The sequence below is a fragment of the Oncorhynchus mykiss genome, chromosome 8 (assembly GCF_013265735.2).
Source record: "Oncorhynchus mykiss isolate Arlee chromosome 8, USDA_OmykA_1.1, whole genome shotgun sequence".
NCBI lineage: Eukaryota > Metazoa > Chordata > Actinopteri > Salmoniformes > Salmonidae > Oncorhynchus > Oncorhynchus mykiss.
The window spans coordinates 56,113,456-56,126,417 of NC_048572.1; the positions used below are offsets into that span (position 1 = coordinate 56,113,456).

Sequence of the window (12,962 nt, forward strand, 5' to 3'; positions counted from 1 at the left end):
GCTATAAATGAGCGTAACGTTTATAAATGAGGCCCCTGGACGGTGTGTCTCCTCCAATATCTTTGTTTGCAGCTGAAAGACAAATCACAGCTCTTTTATTGCACATGGCCAGGGTTGCACAACTGTCCTTGAAAACCGTGGTGGTGAAAGGCAGCAACCAACGCAGCAACCTACAGTAGCCTACCAACTGGGAACGGATGTCAGTTCAAAGTCTAGTTTTGATTTACATTTGGTTGAGTTGTCAACTAATGTAAATTCACCATGTCACCATGTCATTGGATTTAGGTAAAACAGTCGGGTGAAAAAAAAGACTAAATTCCCTTACTTTAGGTTTTCCACCTTGTTTGAACAGTCATCACATTTACTTTTTAGGTTGAAATGAAGCAGAAAAAAACAGTTTTTGCCCAGTGGGTGCACATGTGACCCTGGACAAAGCATCCACTTGTATTAGTATGTATATGTGTGTGTGTGTGTGTTTTGCCCAGTGTGCTATGTGCCCCCTCCTCGCCTTATAATGGACTCATAACAAACTTCAACCTTTCAAACTCCCTTATCAGTGTGATTACATGTCTGGCGCCACCATTTCAAACTAACAAAATGATTATTGGTCCAAAGAAACACAACAGTCTTTATGGACAACATATGTGCTGCTGTGTTTAACTGGATGCACATTTTTGAAATAAATATTTGATGTTTCAGACAGCGCATTCGAACTCCGAATGGAATAGTCTGCCCGGGAATAAGCTACTACAGAGCGCAAGAGAAGTTTTGAACACACAAACCTGACGGTTTATTTGAACTTTTACCTGACAGACAAATGACCAAAAGAGAAACATGCTGAGTAAAGACCTTCCGGACATTGAGGTACATGATTTTATAGTTGTTCATCTGTTTTATTCACTTGCAATCTCAATTTGCGACCCCTGGTTTTGGGAGTGAGGTGTCTTTTTGCTTTACTTTTTATGCGCAGTGTTTAGCCTACCGGCTTGAGCCATGTTGTAAATAAATCTGGGTTGACAAACTGTTAGAATTAGATAGATTGGAGCAGCGAGCAGGAATTTACAAATTAGCCTACTCTTCAGGTTTGACAATTTATGGAGGTATTTTTGGGGGGGATTTTTTATTACTTGTTTTTTTAGGCTACATGGAGAAAGAGAACTTACCTTAAACTAGTATACTGTGTACATGACACTGCAACAAAATGTCCCCATGGGGACAATAAAGTCAGTCAGTAAGTAAGGTAGTAAGTAGTGTTATTTTGAGCAAGGTGTTAGATCAAGTAACACCACGAGACCCTTTCTTCAGTCTAAGAGAGCACATGCAAGCTTTGCGCGGATGTTTGCCGACTACTTTGCCATATTTTCCTTGTTCAGGCAATGCAATTGTAAAAAATAAATGAATAAACCAGCTACAATGCTACAGCTTCTCATCAGCTAGCACGAAAATTCATTCTTCCTTCTCATACTAGCCAATCATTCTGTAGCTACCACTGCAGTTTCAGCACCATGGACTGCGCAAGGGCAGCCAGATGCATGATTACATTATGCCTATCTATTTTGATGGGGGAAAAAATATTTACAAACCAATAACCGTTGCTTTAAGAATTGTCCTAAACATTGTAATAATAGTCGATTGGGGATTCCACTACTTCGATAGCCTACACATTTTATTTTATTTTTATCAATACCATGCATAGGCCACTTTTACTAAAGGCAAAACAGCTTATGTAGACTGAACCAACAAAAAACAGGAATAAGGATATTTTGTATCTGCCATTTGACCAGAAGGCCGAGTATAATCCATGCCTGTAAATTAGTATGACTCACCTTGCAAATACTGTAATCAATGATGGGACATAGGCCTACATAACCTCTAAAAAATATGAGCTTTATACAATAATATCTGGTATTACTGAATACGTCATTGTATTAAACCAACCCAAGACATGCCGCTGGATGGGCATGCATAACATCCTTTGACAATACCTACACCTCTGCCTAGGTGACATGTAGACTTCCTTTTATTGAAGACATTTGAATGGAGAGTGTGCCGGGGTAAGTGACGGCCTCCATTAGCATTTCTATAATGGCTGTTATGACAACACTCATGTGACCTTGGCTGTGTCAGGGTGCGCTTAAGACGTGGTCTAAATGACTCCTGTCAGCTGTCGAAAATACCCCACTAAATGTCATCATAACGGCCGTCTGCGGGGCAATTAAACCGGCCGTTCATCTTGTGCTGCGCTGGAGACGTCTCGTTTTAATATCCTGCCTTTGTGAGAAAGCTAAACGTGCACCTTTGTGTGTGCTCATGGATTCATTAAAAATGTCTAGGATGGCCATCAGTGTTTGTTAGAAATGAGATTAATGTGTCCGCTTACAGAAAGGTCTATACACTTTATGTCTGGCCCTGAACCCTGCCAGGCCAGCCTACAGAACAGGACTATCATGTCAAGTGCAGGGACAGGATATTGGCAACATAGGCACCAAAAATTGCCATTTAAATTATGACAAGGAAACGTGTGTCTCGCAGACATCCGCCTCAGTGTCAACGTCTAGGATTTTAACGGCTGTAAGTCTAAGCATGAAACCCCTTAGAATAATCCTACAAGTGTTGGAGGCACTGCACGTTTTATACCCCAGCTGAGTGATCACCCACGTGATATATATACCGCACTTTTAATGTCGGCCTACTGCAATATAAGCTTAATGTTCCACAACGTCCCTCCCTTCAGCTTATTGTATGCCACTCATTGATAATGTATGGCAATGGTGACACTATACCCATGACGTGTTGTATCCCAAGGATCCCAAGGATATGTAACCCAGTGATTTAACCATTTGAGTAAAGCATAGCATAGGGCTATAGGGTGGGAATCTATCACAAAAACATGAACTTACACATCTTACACATTTGTCAAAGAGCATAAAGTCAGAAAGAGAGAATGTTAGTCGAGGTTCAGGTGATGCAGGCGGGATGTACAGGCGTTGCATCAGAGTGTGCTTGGAGATAAGAGGTCATGAACCGATAGCCAAGCTAATCTTTATCTTATCTCTTCAACAATAACCAAGAGGACATTTTAATTTCCTGGAATGTTCTGTTTCGGGCGTATTGTGGCGTTGTGATCGTCACAAAAGTGTCTGCTGACCTGTTTGTAGAGGTTTGAACATGATTTGACACTATAAAGACCCCAAGAACTATCTGCTTACCTTGGCATTAGGGACGTTCTGACAAGGTCAAAATAGCTTTCTAACAGTCTCTCATTTGACAGATGTTCCCAGCTAGGGATGGTACCATGACATGGATGTAACATTTTCTCTTTGAACGTTCCGATAACCCATTCTAGAAATGCACCCAAACAATTGTTGCAGGAACGTTCACTGTTTGCTGGGAAGTTTTTACAGTGATTCTGTCAATGATTCTCCTCTTATCCCTTTTAAACGTGATTCTTCATGGTGATTACCTGACACATACACTTATTTCTCTTAATCTCGCTCTACCTATCGCAGAACTTTTAACCTATTGGAATCAGTGGCTCTATATTGTGTGCAGCGCCAAAGAACCACTGACATGTAAATAGATGGCCTAGCAAATGTAGCTCCTGGGTAAGTTCACTTTGATTGCTCTGTTAATCAATCAGCAAGTCACAGATCATTCCAGGACTTGCCAACATGAGACTGCCCCCCCCCCCCCCCCCCATCACCCCATCTCTCCCACTCCTCCGCCCATCTTCTTATCTCTCTTTCTCTCTCTCCGCCCAACAGTGAGCTAAATCACACATAATCCGTCTTCTGCTGTCCCCTTTTCCTTTAGTTAAATAATTCCCCTGAACACAGGTGACAGCCCTCCTCCTCCTCCCGGTATCGTGTGTTTAAGTACCCTCTGGCCCAGCTTGTGAGGTCAGGGACGTGTGGTGCTCTGAACTTCTGCACCGCAACTCTTCCCACCCTCAACTCAGCCCTCCTCCTCATGCAAGATAAGGTCCCCTTGGCTGGGGCATTTATCCAATCACAATCATGTTCTTTTTCTTGCAATTTGAAAGAGTATATTTGGATTTCTGTTTACAATAATAGAGCCACTATATTTTACTATGTGCAACTGGAGAGAACAAACTTAATATTGATTCAAGCATGCTTTCTCCCCCTAGGCGAGAAATGCTACGTTGCTTTAGCCTATAAACTGGTTTCAATCGAATTGGGCCTTTGGCCTTGGGCCATGTCCTTTAGTTGTGCGATTTTGTTAGATTTAATTTCTAGTTAAATACAGCGATATTCAGGGATGAACCCAAGCAGGACAGCCTACACTCCCCATAACCTGTATCACTGCATCAGATGTTGGAACTGAATTAATATTGCTGAATGCCCCCAGTGCAGTGCAGAAGGATACTGTTGCTTTATCTCACCCATGGCGGATCAATATGTGGAAATTCATCTATCGATTTCCAGGTGAAGACACAGGGCAATAAGACAGTGAATTGCCAGCTGATGTTTAACTATCCAGCTCCGGGGAGGAAATATGCTACTTTTATGAAAGACTAGAATCTCTGAGGGAGTGGCTGGGGTCTCTTGTACTGATCTCTGGGCATTCTGAGACCTTAGTCAAGTTTGTTTGAAGTATGATTCAAAATGGCATTCGGGGAAATTGGAGGGAGACTGACAGAGCTCTTTGTTTGCACTGTGCTATTCTTCATACCCCCTCAGTTTCATGAAGTTGAACCTAAAAGTAAGATAAAAAATACCATACTGCAATAGCCTATTACTAGGATCATTGGTGTCCAACTAAAATTATCTCTGAATGTATGTAGGCTACACCTATGAGTGAACAATGACTTATGTATACACTAAATTACTTATAGGGGTCGCAGTGTTGAGCCCCCCCCCCCCCCCCCCCCCCCTGCCAACACACACACTCCTACTCAGGTTTTGTCTTTATTTTGCTATTTTGTAGAATAATAGTGAAGACATCAAAAATATGAAATAGCACATATGGAATCATGTACTAACCAAAATAGTGTTAAACAACTCAAAATATGTTTTATTCTTGAGATTCTTCAAAGTAGCCACCCATTGCCTTGATGGCAACTTTACACACTCTTGGCATTCTCTCAACCAGCTTCATGGGATAGTCACCTGGAATGCATTTCAATTAACAGGTGTGCCTTGTTAAAAGTTAATTTGTGGAATTTCTTTCCTCCTTAGTGCGTTTGAGCCAGTCAGTTGTGTTATGACAAGATAGGGGTGGTAAACAGAAGAAGCCTTATTTGGTAAAAGACCAAGTCCATATTATCGCAAGAACAGCTCAAATAAGCAAAGAGAAACGACAGTCCATCATTACTTTAAGACATGAAGGTCAGTCAATCTGGAAAATGTCAAGAACTTTGAAAGTTTCTTCAAGTGCAGTCACAAAAACCATCAAGAGCTATGATGAAACTGGCTCTCATGAGGACCATCACAGGAGTTACAGAGTTACATCTGCTGCAGAGGATAAGTTCATTAGAGTTAACTCTTGCAGCCCAAATAAATACTTTACAGAGTTCAAGTAACAGACACAACTCAACATCAACTGTTCAGAGAATACTGTTTGAATCAGGCCTTCATGGTCGAATTGCTGCAAAGAAACCACTACTAAAGGACCAATAATAAGAAGAGACTTTCTTGGGCTAAGATCCACAAGCAATGGACATTAGACCGGTGGAAATCTGTCCTTTGGTCTGATGGGTCCTTAGTGAGACTATAATTTCTCTTTCAACACGACAATGACCCATGGGCTATTTGACCAAGAAGCAGAGTGATGGAGTGCTGCATCAGATGACCTCCACAAACACCCAACCTCAACCCAATTGAGATGGTTTGGGATGAGTTGGACCGCAGAGTGAATGAATAGCAGCCAACAAGTGCTCAGCATATGTGGGAACACCTTCAAGACTGTTCAAGACTCATGAAGCTGGTTGAGAGAATGCCAAGAGTGTGCAAAGCTGTCATCCCTCAGAGAGTGGCTACTTTGAAGAATCTCAAATTGAAAATATTTTATTTTGTTTAGCACTTTTTTGTTCACTCATTTATTCCATTTGTGTTGTTTTGTAGTTTTGATGTCTTCACTATTATTCTACAATGTATTTTTTTTTTAAATAAGAAAAACCCTTGAATGAGTAGGTGTGTCCAAACCTTTGACTGGCACTATATATGTGAATCACCAACTGGATTCAGTCTTATGTAGCAAAATATTTTACATTGGATAAAAAGAGAGACTCAGACAAAATGGTATATCATACACAACATTTTTGAGGAACAATGGAAAAGTAATTCTGCTCTGAAAGTTGATACAGTTGTCAACTCACCTTTGGGAAAAGGGCATTTGAATATTTTTGGTACCTACTGGAGAGCTCTCCTTTGTCTACACCCATTCTGCATTGTTCACACCCTCTTAAGCCAGCCTCACCCATCTCTTTAAAGATTCACATGAGGTCATGTGCTAAACAGTGAGTATTGTAGTAAAGATTAAGACTAAAAGTGGTAGTAGCCTATAATAAAGAACAATTCCAGGTAAACAGAAAGTGTTAAGATAAAAATATTTTATAAATATTAGATAATACTTACCCAGACACACTTGTCTAAATTGATGGGTCATGTGAAAGAAATGCTAGAACCCCCAGCCACATCCAGTGGTGGAAAAAGTACTTGTCATACTTGAGTAAAAGTATAAATAATTTCAAATTCCTTAGATTAAACGAGACGGCACAATTATTTTCTCTCTTTTTTTATTGACTGATAGCCAGGGGCACACTCCAACACTCAGGCATCATTTACAAACTAAGCATTTGTGTTTAGTGAGTCTGCCAGATCAGATGCAGTAGGGATGTTCTCTTGACAAGTGTGTGAATTGGACAATTTTCCTGTCAACATGTAACAAGTCCTTTTGGGTGTCAGGGAAATTGTATGGAGTAAAAAGTAGTACATTATTTTCTTTCGGAATGTAGTGAAGTAAAAGTAAAAGTTGCCAAAAATATAAATAGTAATGAACAGATACCCCCCCCCCCCCCCAAAAAAAAAATGAAGTAGTACTTAAAAGTATTTGACCGCTGCCCAAATGCCTTCACACCAGTACATTAGTATACTTTATATACTGTTACACACGCACTTATCACATAGTATTCCATACATAAGTTAAGGCCATGCAACCTGAGTTGAAACCTGAGTGAGGTGTACATAAACAAATGCATGCACCATATATTTATGTGGATGCACCATATATTTATGTGGATTCACCATATATTTATGTGGATTCACCATATATTTATGTGGATGCACCATATATTTATGTGGATGCACCATATATTTATGTGGATGCACCATATATTTATGTGGATGCACCATATATTTATGTGGATTCACCATATATTTATGTGGATTCACCATATATTTATGTGGATTCACCATATATTTATGTGGATGCACCATATATTTATGTGGATTCACCATATATTTATGTGGATTCACCATATATTTATGTGGATTCACCATATATTTATGTGGATTCACCATATATTTATGTGGATGCACCATATATTTATGTGGTGGACACTTGATATTGTTGTGGTATGTCACAAAATCATGTTACGTCCACACATATCAATATTCATTTTATATTTAGAAGTCTTGCTAAGTGGATGGGTCTCTACAGAATGTTTAAACGGTACAGCCAAATGGTTACTTGCATAATCGCAATATCAGAAATAGATCACGTCAAAATCAACTATACAGTATGTACAAGAACAATATCAATAACGATATCAGTGATGGACGATGTAGTTACTGTATATGCATAAAATCAGGGGTAAAGTGGCTGAGCAGCAGGATAACAAAAAAAAGTGTAGCAACAACTTACGTGTTAGGAGAGAGTCATTTGAATAGAGGCACTGCAGATAGTGCTGATGACTGGTCCGTCCGAACCACGAATGAACAAGGGAATCTATATTCGGGGAGCCTGTTTCTGTCCTGCCCTTGACTTAGTTGCAAAACTCCCTGATCTTCTCAAAAATATAAGTTTGTCTAGCTGTGTCCAGTTCAGGTCGTGCTTGTACAGGTCTATGGGAGACTATGGGAGGAAGGATGTCATCTATGGGAGGAAGGATGTCAGCGTTGCGCAGCAGCTGAAACCTGGTCCCGACAGTCCGAAATCTCCTTGGCGACAACACCAGGCTACAAAGCTGTAAAACAGGGAATAACAACAACAACAAATCAGAAGGCATTACAATCCTGCACAACATCAATTCACCTCACAAGTTTAGATAAGAAGAATAACCTCATGCAATGCAATGAAAATTATTTTCACCTGAAGTGCTGGTACTGCTTGATCTGTGGCAGCGGCCTGAAGTACGGAGTGTTGTTGCCAGCCGTAGCTTTCCACCAGCACCGTACCATCCTCCAGTCCAACCAGCTGTGGGATGTTGACCCCTGTCACAGTGCTGTCCTTCACAACACCAGCAATCTCAGACAGTGTTCACTCTGTTCTTTCTGAAGCGCTGCTTGATGAGGCCGAAGCACCAGTCGGGGGCAAACTTGGTGTGGCCTGTGATCAGGAAGTGAAGGTCCAGACTGCGGTGGAGCTTGTGCATTGTCCGCCAGGCACAATACCAGAGCACAAACTTGTTATTGTTTTGGCCACTGCAGTTATCGCAATTCAGGTGCACTCGCAATTCAGGTGCACACGTATTTCCCCAATTTCGTAGTTGGTGAAGAAATGGTGCATGTACTGTCGTTGATGACTGCGCTGCTGCCTTTGCTTGCATGGGCCAGCTCTCTTTTTGATGGGAGGCATTAGACCATTCTTCTTGGGTTTGACTGGTGGAGGAGAGTCAGGCGTGTTCTACTGATGCTGAAAGACAAGTTCCAGATACATATATTTTAGCATTATTATACAATCGATGCGAAATGGCATTCTGAGATAATGTTAATGTTACTGTTCCCACTACAATAACAAAAAAATACTTAAATACTTATGATTTTGTCCTTGAAGCATTTATTTGAAATACTGTAGAATTCCATTCATTCCTATGGAGGACTGCTCCTACTATGGAGTGCCAATATGGCCGATTGGTGGCTTCAAGCCGCTCAATGGCCGAAACATTAGCATCAGCAGTCCAGAGTTTAAATACCACTGCTAAACGGCTGACATCGCTTCCTAATTTCTGCAGTGTGTGATTGTGATTTTACTGACTCTGTGGAATTAGTGATGTGGGTGCCGGGTGTGATCAGTGGAGACTGATAAAGTCAGCCTCCACTGCTCCTCATGGGACTGCGAGGAAAGGAGAATATAATTGTGTTTAAAATTGTATCTGGATTCCTCCTGCGGGAATGGTTTTCTCTACCCTAAAGGCATAGCAAGACACTTCCCCAAATTATTTGTTTGATAATGTATTCTTACTCTTTAATAAAATAGAGGGCTGTTATCAATATCATATAATATTAATGAAAGCTATTTTCATAACTGTGCTTGGTTCATTTTCTGGTGTTTTTAGGGTGTAGCCTAACTATAGAAATGAATGAAACTTGAATCATAGGCAAAGTCTGATAAAGAATACAACAAATGCCCCGCATCTCAAGATAATGCAACTGTTTCCACACAACAGGCACTGTGCCATAGGCAGAATACAGCGTGTACTCTCTATACGTCCCTGACATACATTGATAGTGGCTTTAATAATAGATTCACTTCAGTTTCTCACTGAAGTGCAACTTGTTGCTTCAGGTTTGGCTGACCTGTTCATTCCCCCACTGAAACCTAAGAAAGAAAATAACTTGCAGATAGCAGCCCCGTTTCATTGTTGTTGTGTGTGTCATGACCTGAAAAACATTCAGACATTGACAAGACAAAAAAGTTATTTCTGAAACATTTGATAACAGCGTACCACAATTTACACTCTACTTATAAACGTACTAAGAGCTGTAGGGCTTTCATCCGAGTTCATTGGTATGCGGGTCTCTGTTGAATGACATCTTGGATCTGCTTGCTTTGTGTTTCAAGCTTTAATGGTATTATCCGGCTGGCACCCGCCTCACAAACTGCCTTCAAGTCTCAGTTCAGCACCAGGACCAAAAGTGGCTCATTTCAATTTGCGCTTGGCCTTTCTGTTCTTCCCTTTATCTGATTGTGCTAGTCGTGTGTACTGAAACTAATGCAGACATGGTTCCCCTTCACCCTACAAAGAGCATGAAATGAGTATTAGTGTGCCAGTGATAGCTGTTTCCTTTTCTGTTTATGCCCCCCACTTCCCTCCTCTCCCTCAGTTAGCTTGGCTGTTAATTGTGTTTGCCATCTGAACAGAGGACCCTGCTCTACATTTGTGTCCATCTTGAAAGACTTGCTCATACCATGATCATTTGACTGGCAACCGTGAATCAATGGGCAATGGGTGTCAGAGAACGATACCTCACAGGATGAGAATCTAGTACTCAGCCTCAATGTGGGTCTTGTTTCACGGTGCATTTGCCTGCTTGGGAATTATGGATTAGATGAATGTGTTGTGTAATTAATACAGGTTGATATTACAATCCGATGGTGTTTTAGCACAATCAGTGTTAAAGGGAAAATCGATTAAAGAACTGTCTTTGAGCATTTTTGTATTAGTCCACTGTTGATACAGTCCCATAATATTTTGCATGTCAGCAGTCAAGTTTTCAAGATATTGGACCTTCAAGAAGCAAAGTGTCACAGGCTACATTTTAAAATGATTTACTTTATGATTTTTTTTTTAGTGTAGAAATTGACATTTTCTCTCCATATAAACATGTAGCCTAAAGGTAAACATATGCTATACTAAAACACACACAAAAAATCCTTCTTACCATTAACGATTCGGCCTAAAACAATTCCTATGTGCCTCAATGCTCTCTCCTTTTTACGTCTCTGTTTCTTCCAATATAACCTGCATTTCCTCACATGTACTACTCTCAAACCCACTCAAGACTGAGACCTTTGTGGTGTTGCAACCCACTCTCACAGCTTATTGTGAATCAGACACGAATTGTCTATTTCACAATAGTGTGTTGGGTCAATAAGCCGCCCTGTGTTAATGAGCCATGCTCAATGTGCCACAGAGTATCCTGTCTCTGAACCCGAGGGTGCAGACCCACGCTGCCATCCACTCAACGGGCGCCAAGAAGACAGAAAGGAAACACTGGAAGAGAAACCCAGAGAAGAGCTGTGATGTAAGTCTGACATCTTTCCTTCCTCTATACAAACTGTTTTTCATTATGCTCCATGTTCATCTCTAGGGCCAGACATTTTTCCTGACCCTGTGACCCACCCCAGAAAGAACTGTAGGCCCAGGAAAAATAACTAGGGCCCAAAGTTTTTTCTGGAGAGGTCACTTAGTGAGAAAAAAAAGCCCTGATCCGATGATGTAGTTACATTCATATCCCAATCATTCTTAATGTCACGCTTCCCTCTTCAGTCCTCATTGAAATATTTTGGAGTGCCTATCAACAGCCTGAAGTATCAGCTTTAATGGGACATGAATCAGAAAGACCATACCCAGCAGCTGCTGCCCTAAATCGGTTAAATATTGCACATTTCCTCTGCTTATCGTCTCATAGCTCCAGCCTCAGTCAAGGCTCAAAACCATTTTCAAATTCACATTTTTTATGCTTTTCCCCTCTGCCGTATGGCGATTGTTCTAATAAATAGAACAATCTCGTTTCCATAGAAACCCATATTAATAAGATGCTTATATTATGTCGGCAATTCCCAACACTAAGCATTTTGTCTAATTATTAATAATAGGGTCTCTAGATGTTGGATTAGACAAATCCTTTGCAGACTATAAATGCAACACTGGTAATTTCAGTGAAAATGTCATTGGTTATCCCAGTGGCGACCTGTGCTGGCGGTTGTAATTGGAAATGTAATTACAGTATATTGTATTGTATAGCACAAATGAGCTCGGCTAACATGTTAGACTTTACAGAATCAAGCCCTAAATCATAAACATTACAGCCTTTTCAGCTGTCCACCGCACTTCACTCTCAACATGTTAAATTGGCATTGGCAATGTTTTTTTTTTTTTAAATGAAAAGCTTGTGCCTCTTTGTAACCCCCCCGGGCGAGATGTCACAGAGGTGTTGGTTTTGTAAGGGCTAATTCTATTAAGGCAGACTGGCAAGTGTATTCATTGTGTTATCCAAGAGGTCAGAGGGCAAGGTTGATTGGGGGGGGGGGGGGGGAAGGTAATTGCACATGGGAAGAAAATCTCTACCTGCCATAACAGGATAGCACAGCAATAGCAGGACCCTCCAAAACAGCTGATTACAATATGCAGACTAATATGGGTTCCCTGAGGGAAGGGAATGAGAGAGCGAGAGCAACAAGATGTTTGAACGGGAACACATGGAGTGTTTTGGTGTTGATTTTTCCAAACACGTTATTATTAGTTCATCCTAAAGCACAAACATAATATAATAGTCACAATTGAAGTACTGTTAACGCAGCTTTTAATGTTATTCCTAGCAGCACCACGACAAAGCTCAATATATTACACTTTGAATGTGGGGTAGGAAAGAAAATCTAACAATGGATTAAATTAGATTTTTTTTCCCCCTATCGATGTACACAACCTACTCCACATTTTCAAAGTGAAAGAACAATTCTAGAACATTTTCCTATCGCTTACTAATATTAAATACTAAATACTAATACTAAATACTAAATGAGGATGTATTGATTGCGTACGTCTTCACAGCCTTGAGTTTATACTTGGTGAAGCACCTTTGGCAGCCAATACAGCTGTGAATAATTTTAAATATCATTCTACCATCCAAAAAAACGAATCTTAGAGCAACACAGTGAGCTCTATTTTCAAGTCATCTGACCAGAGCACCGGTTCATATCCAAGTGTCAATGCCGTTTAGCAAACTCCAGCCATTTACATTTGTTGGACGACATGAAAATAGAGCACTTTGGCCACA

At 40.6% G+C, this 12,962-nt stretch overlaps 1 protein-coding gene across 1 annotated transcript in view; it reads left to right on the forward strand.

Annotated features, from left to right (window-relative positions):
- The first annotated feature begins 498 nt into the window (after positions 1 to 498).
- Positions 499 to 12,962, forward strand: part of LOC110530943 (dihydropyrimidine dehydrogenase [NADP(+)]) — a 136,242-nt gene continuing 123,778 nt past the window's right edge. The window contains exons 1-2 of the mRNA XM_036985742.1: positions 499 to 864; positions 11,097 to 11,207. Of these exons, the coding sequence (XP_036841637.1) occupies positions 835 to 864; positions 11,097 to 11,207 (141 nt within the window). The 5' untranslated portion in view covers positions 499 to 834. The remainder of the gene's footprint in view (positions 865 to 11,096; positions 11,208 to 12,962) is intronic.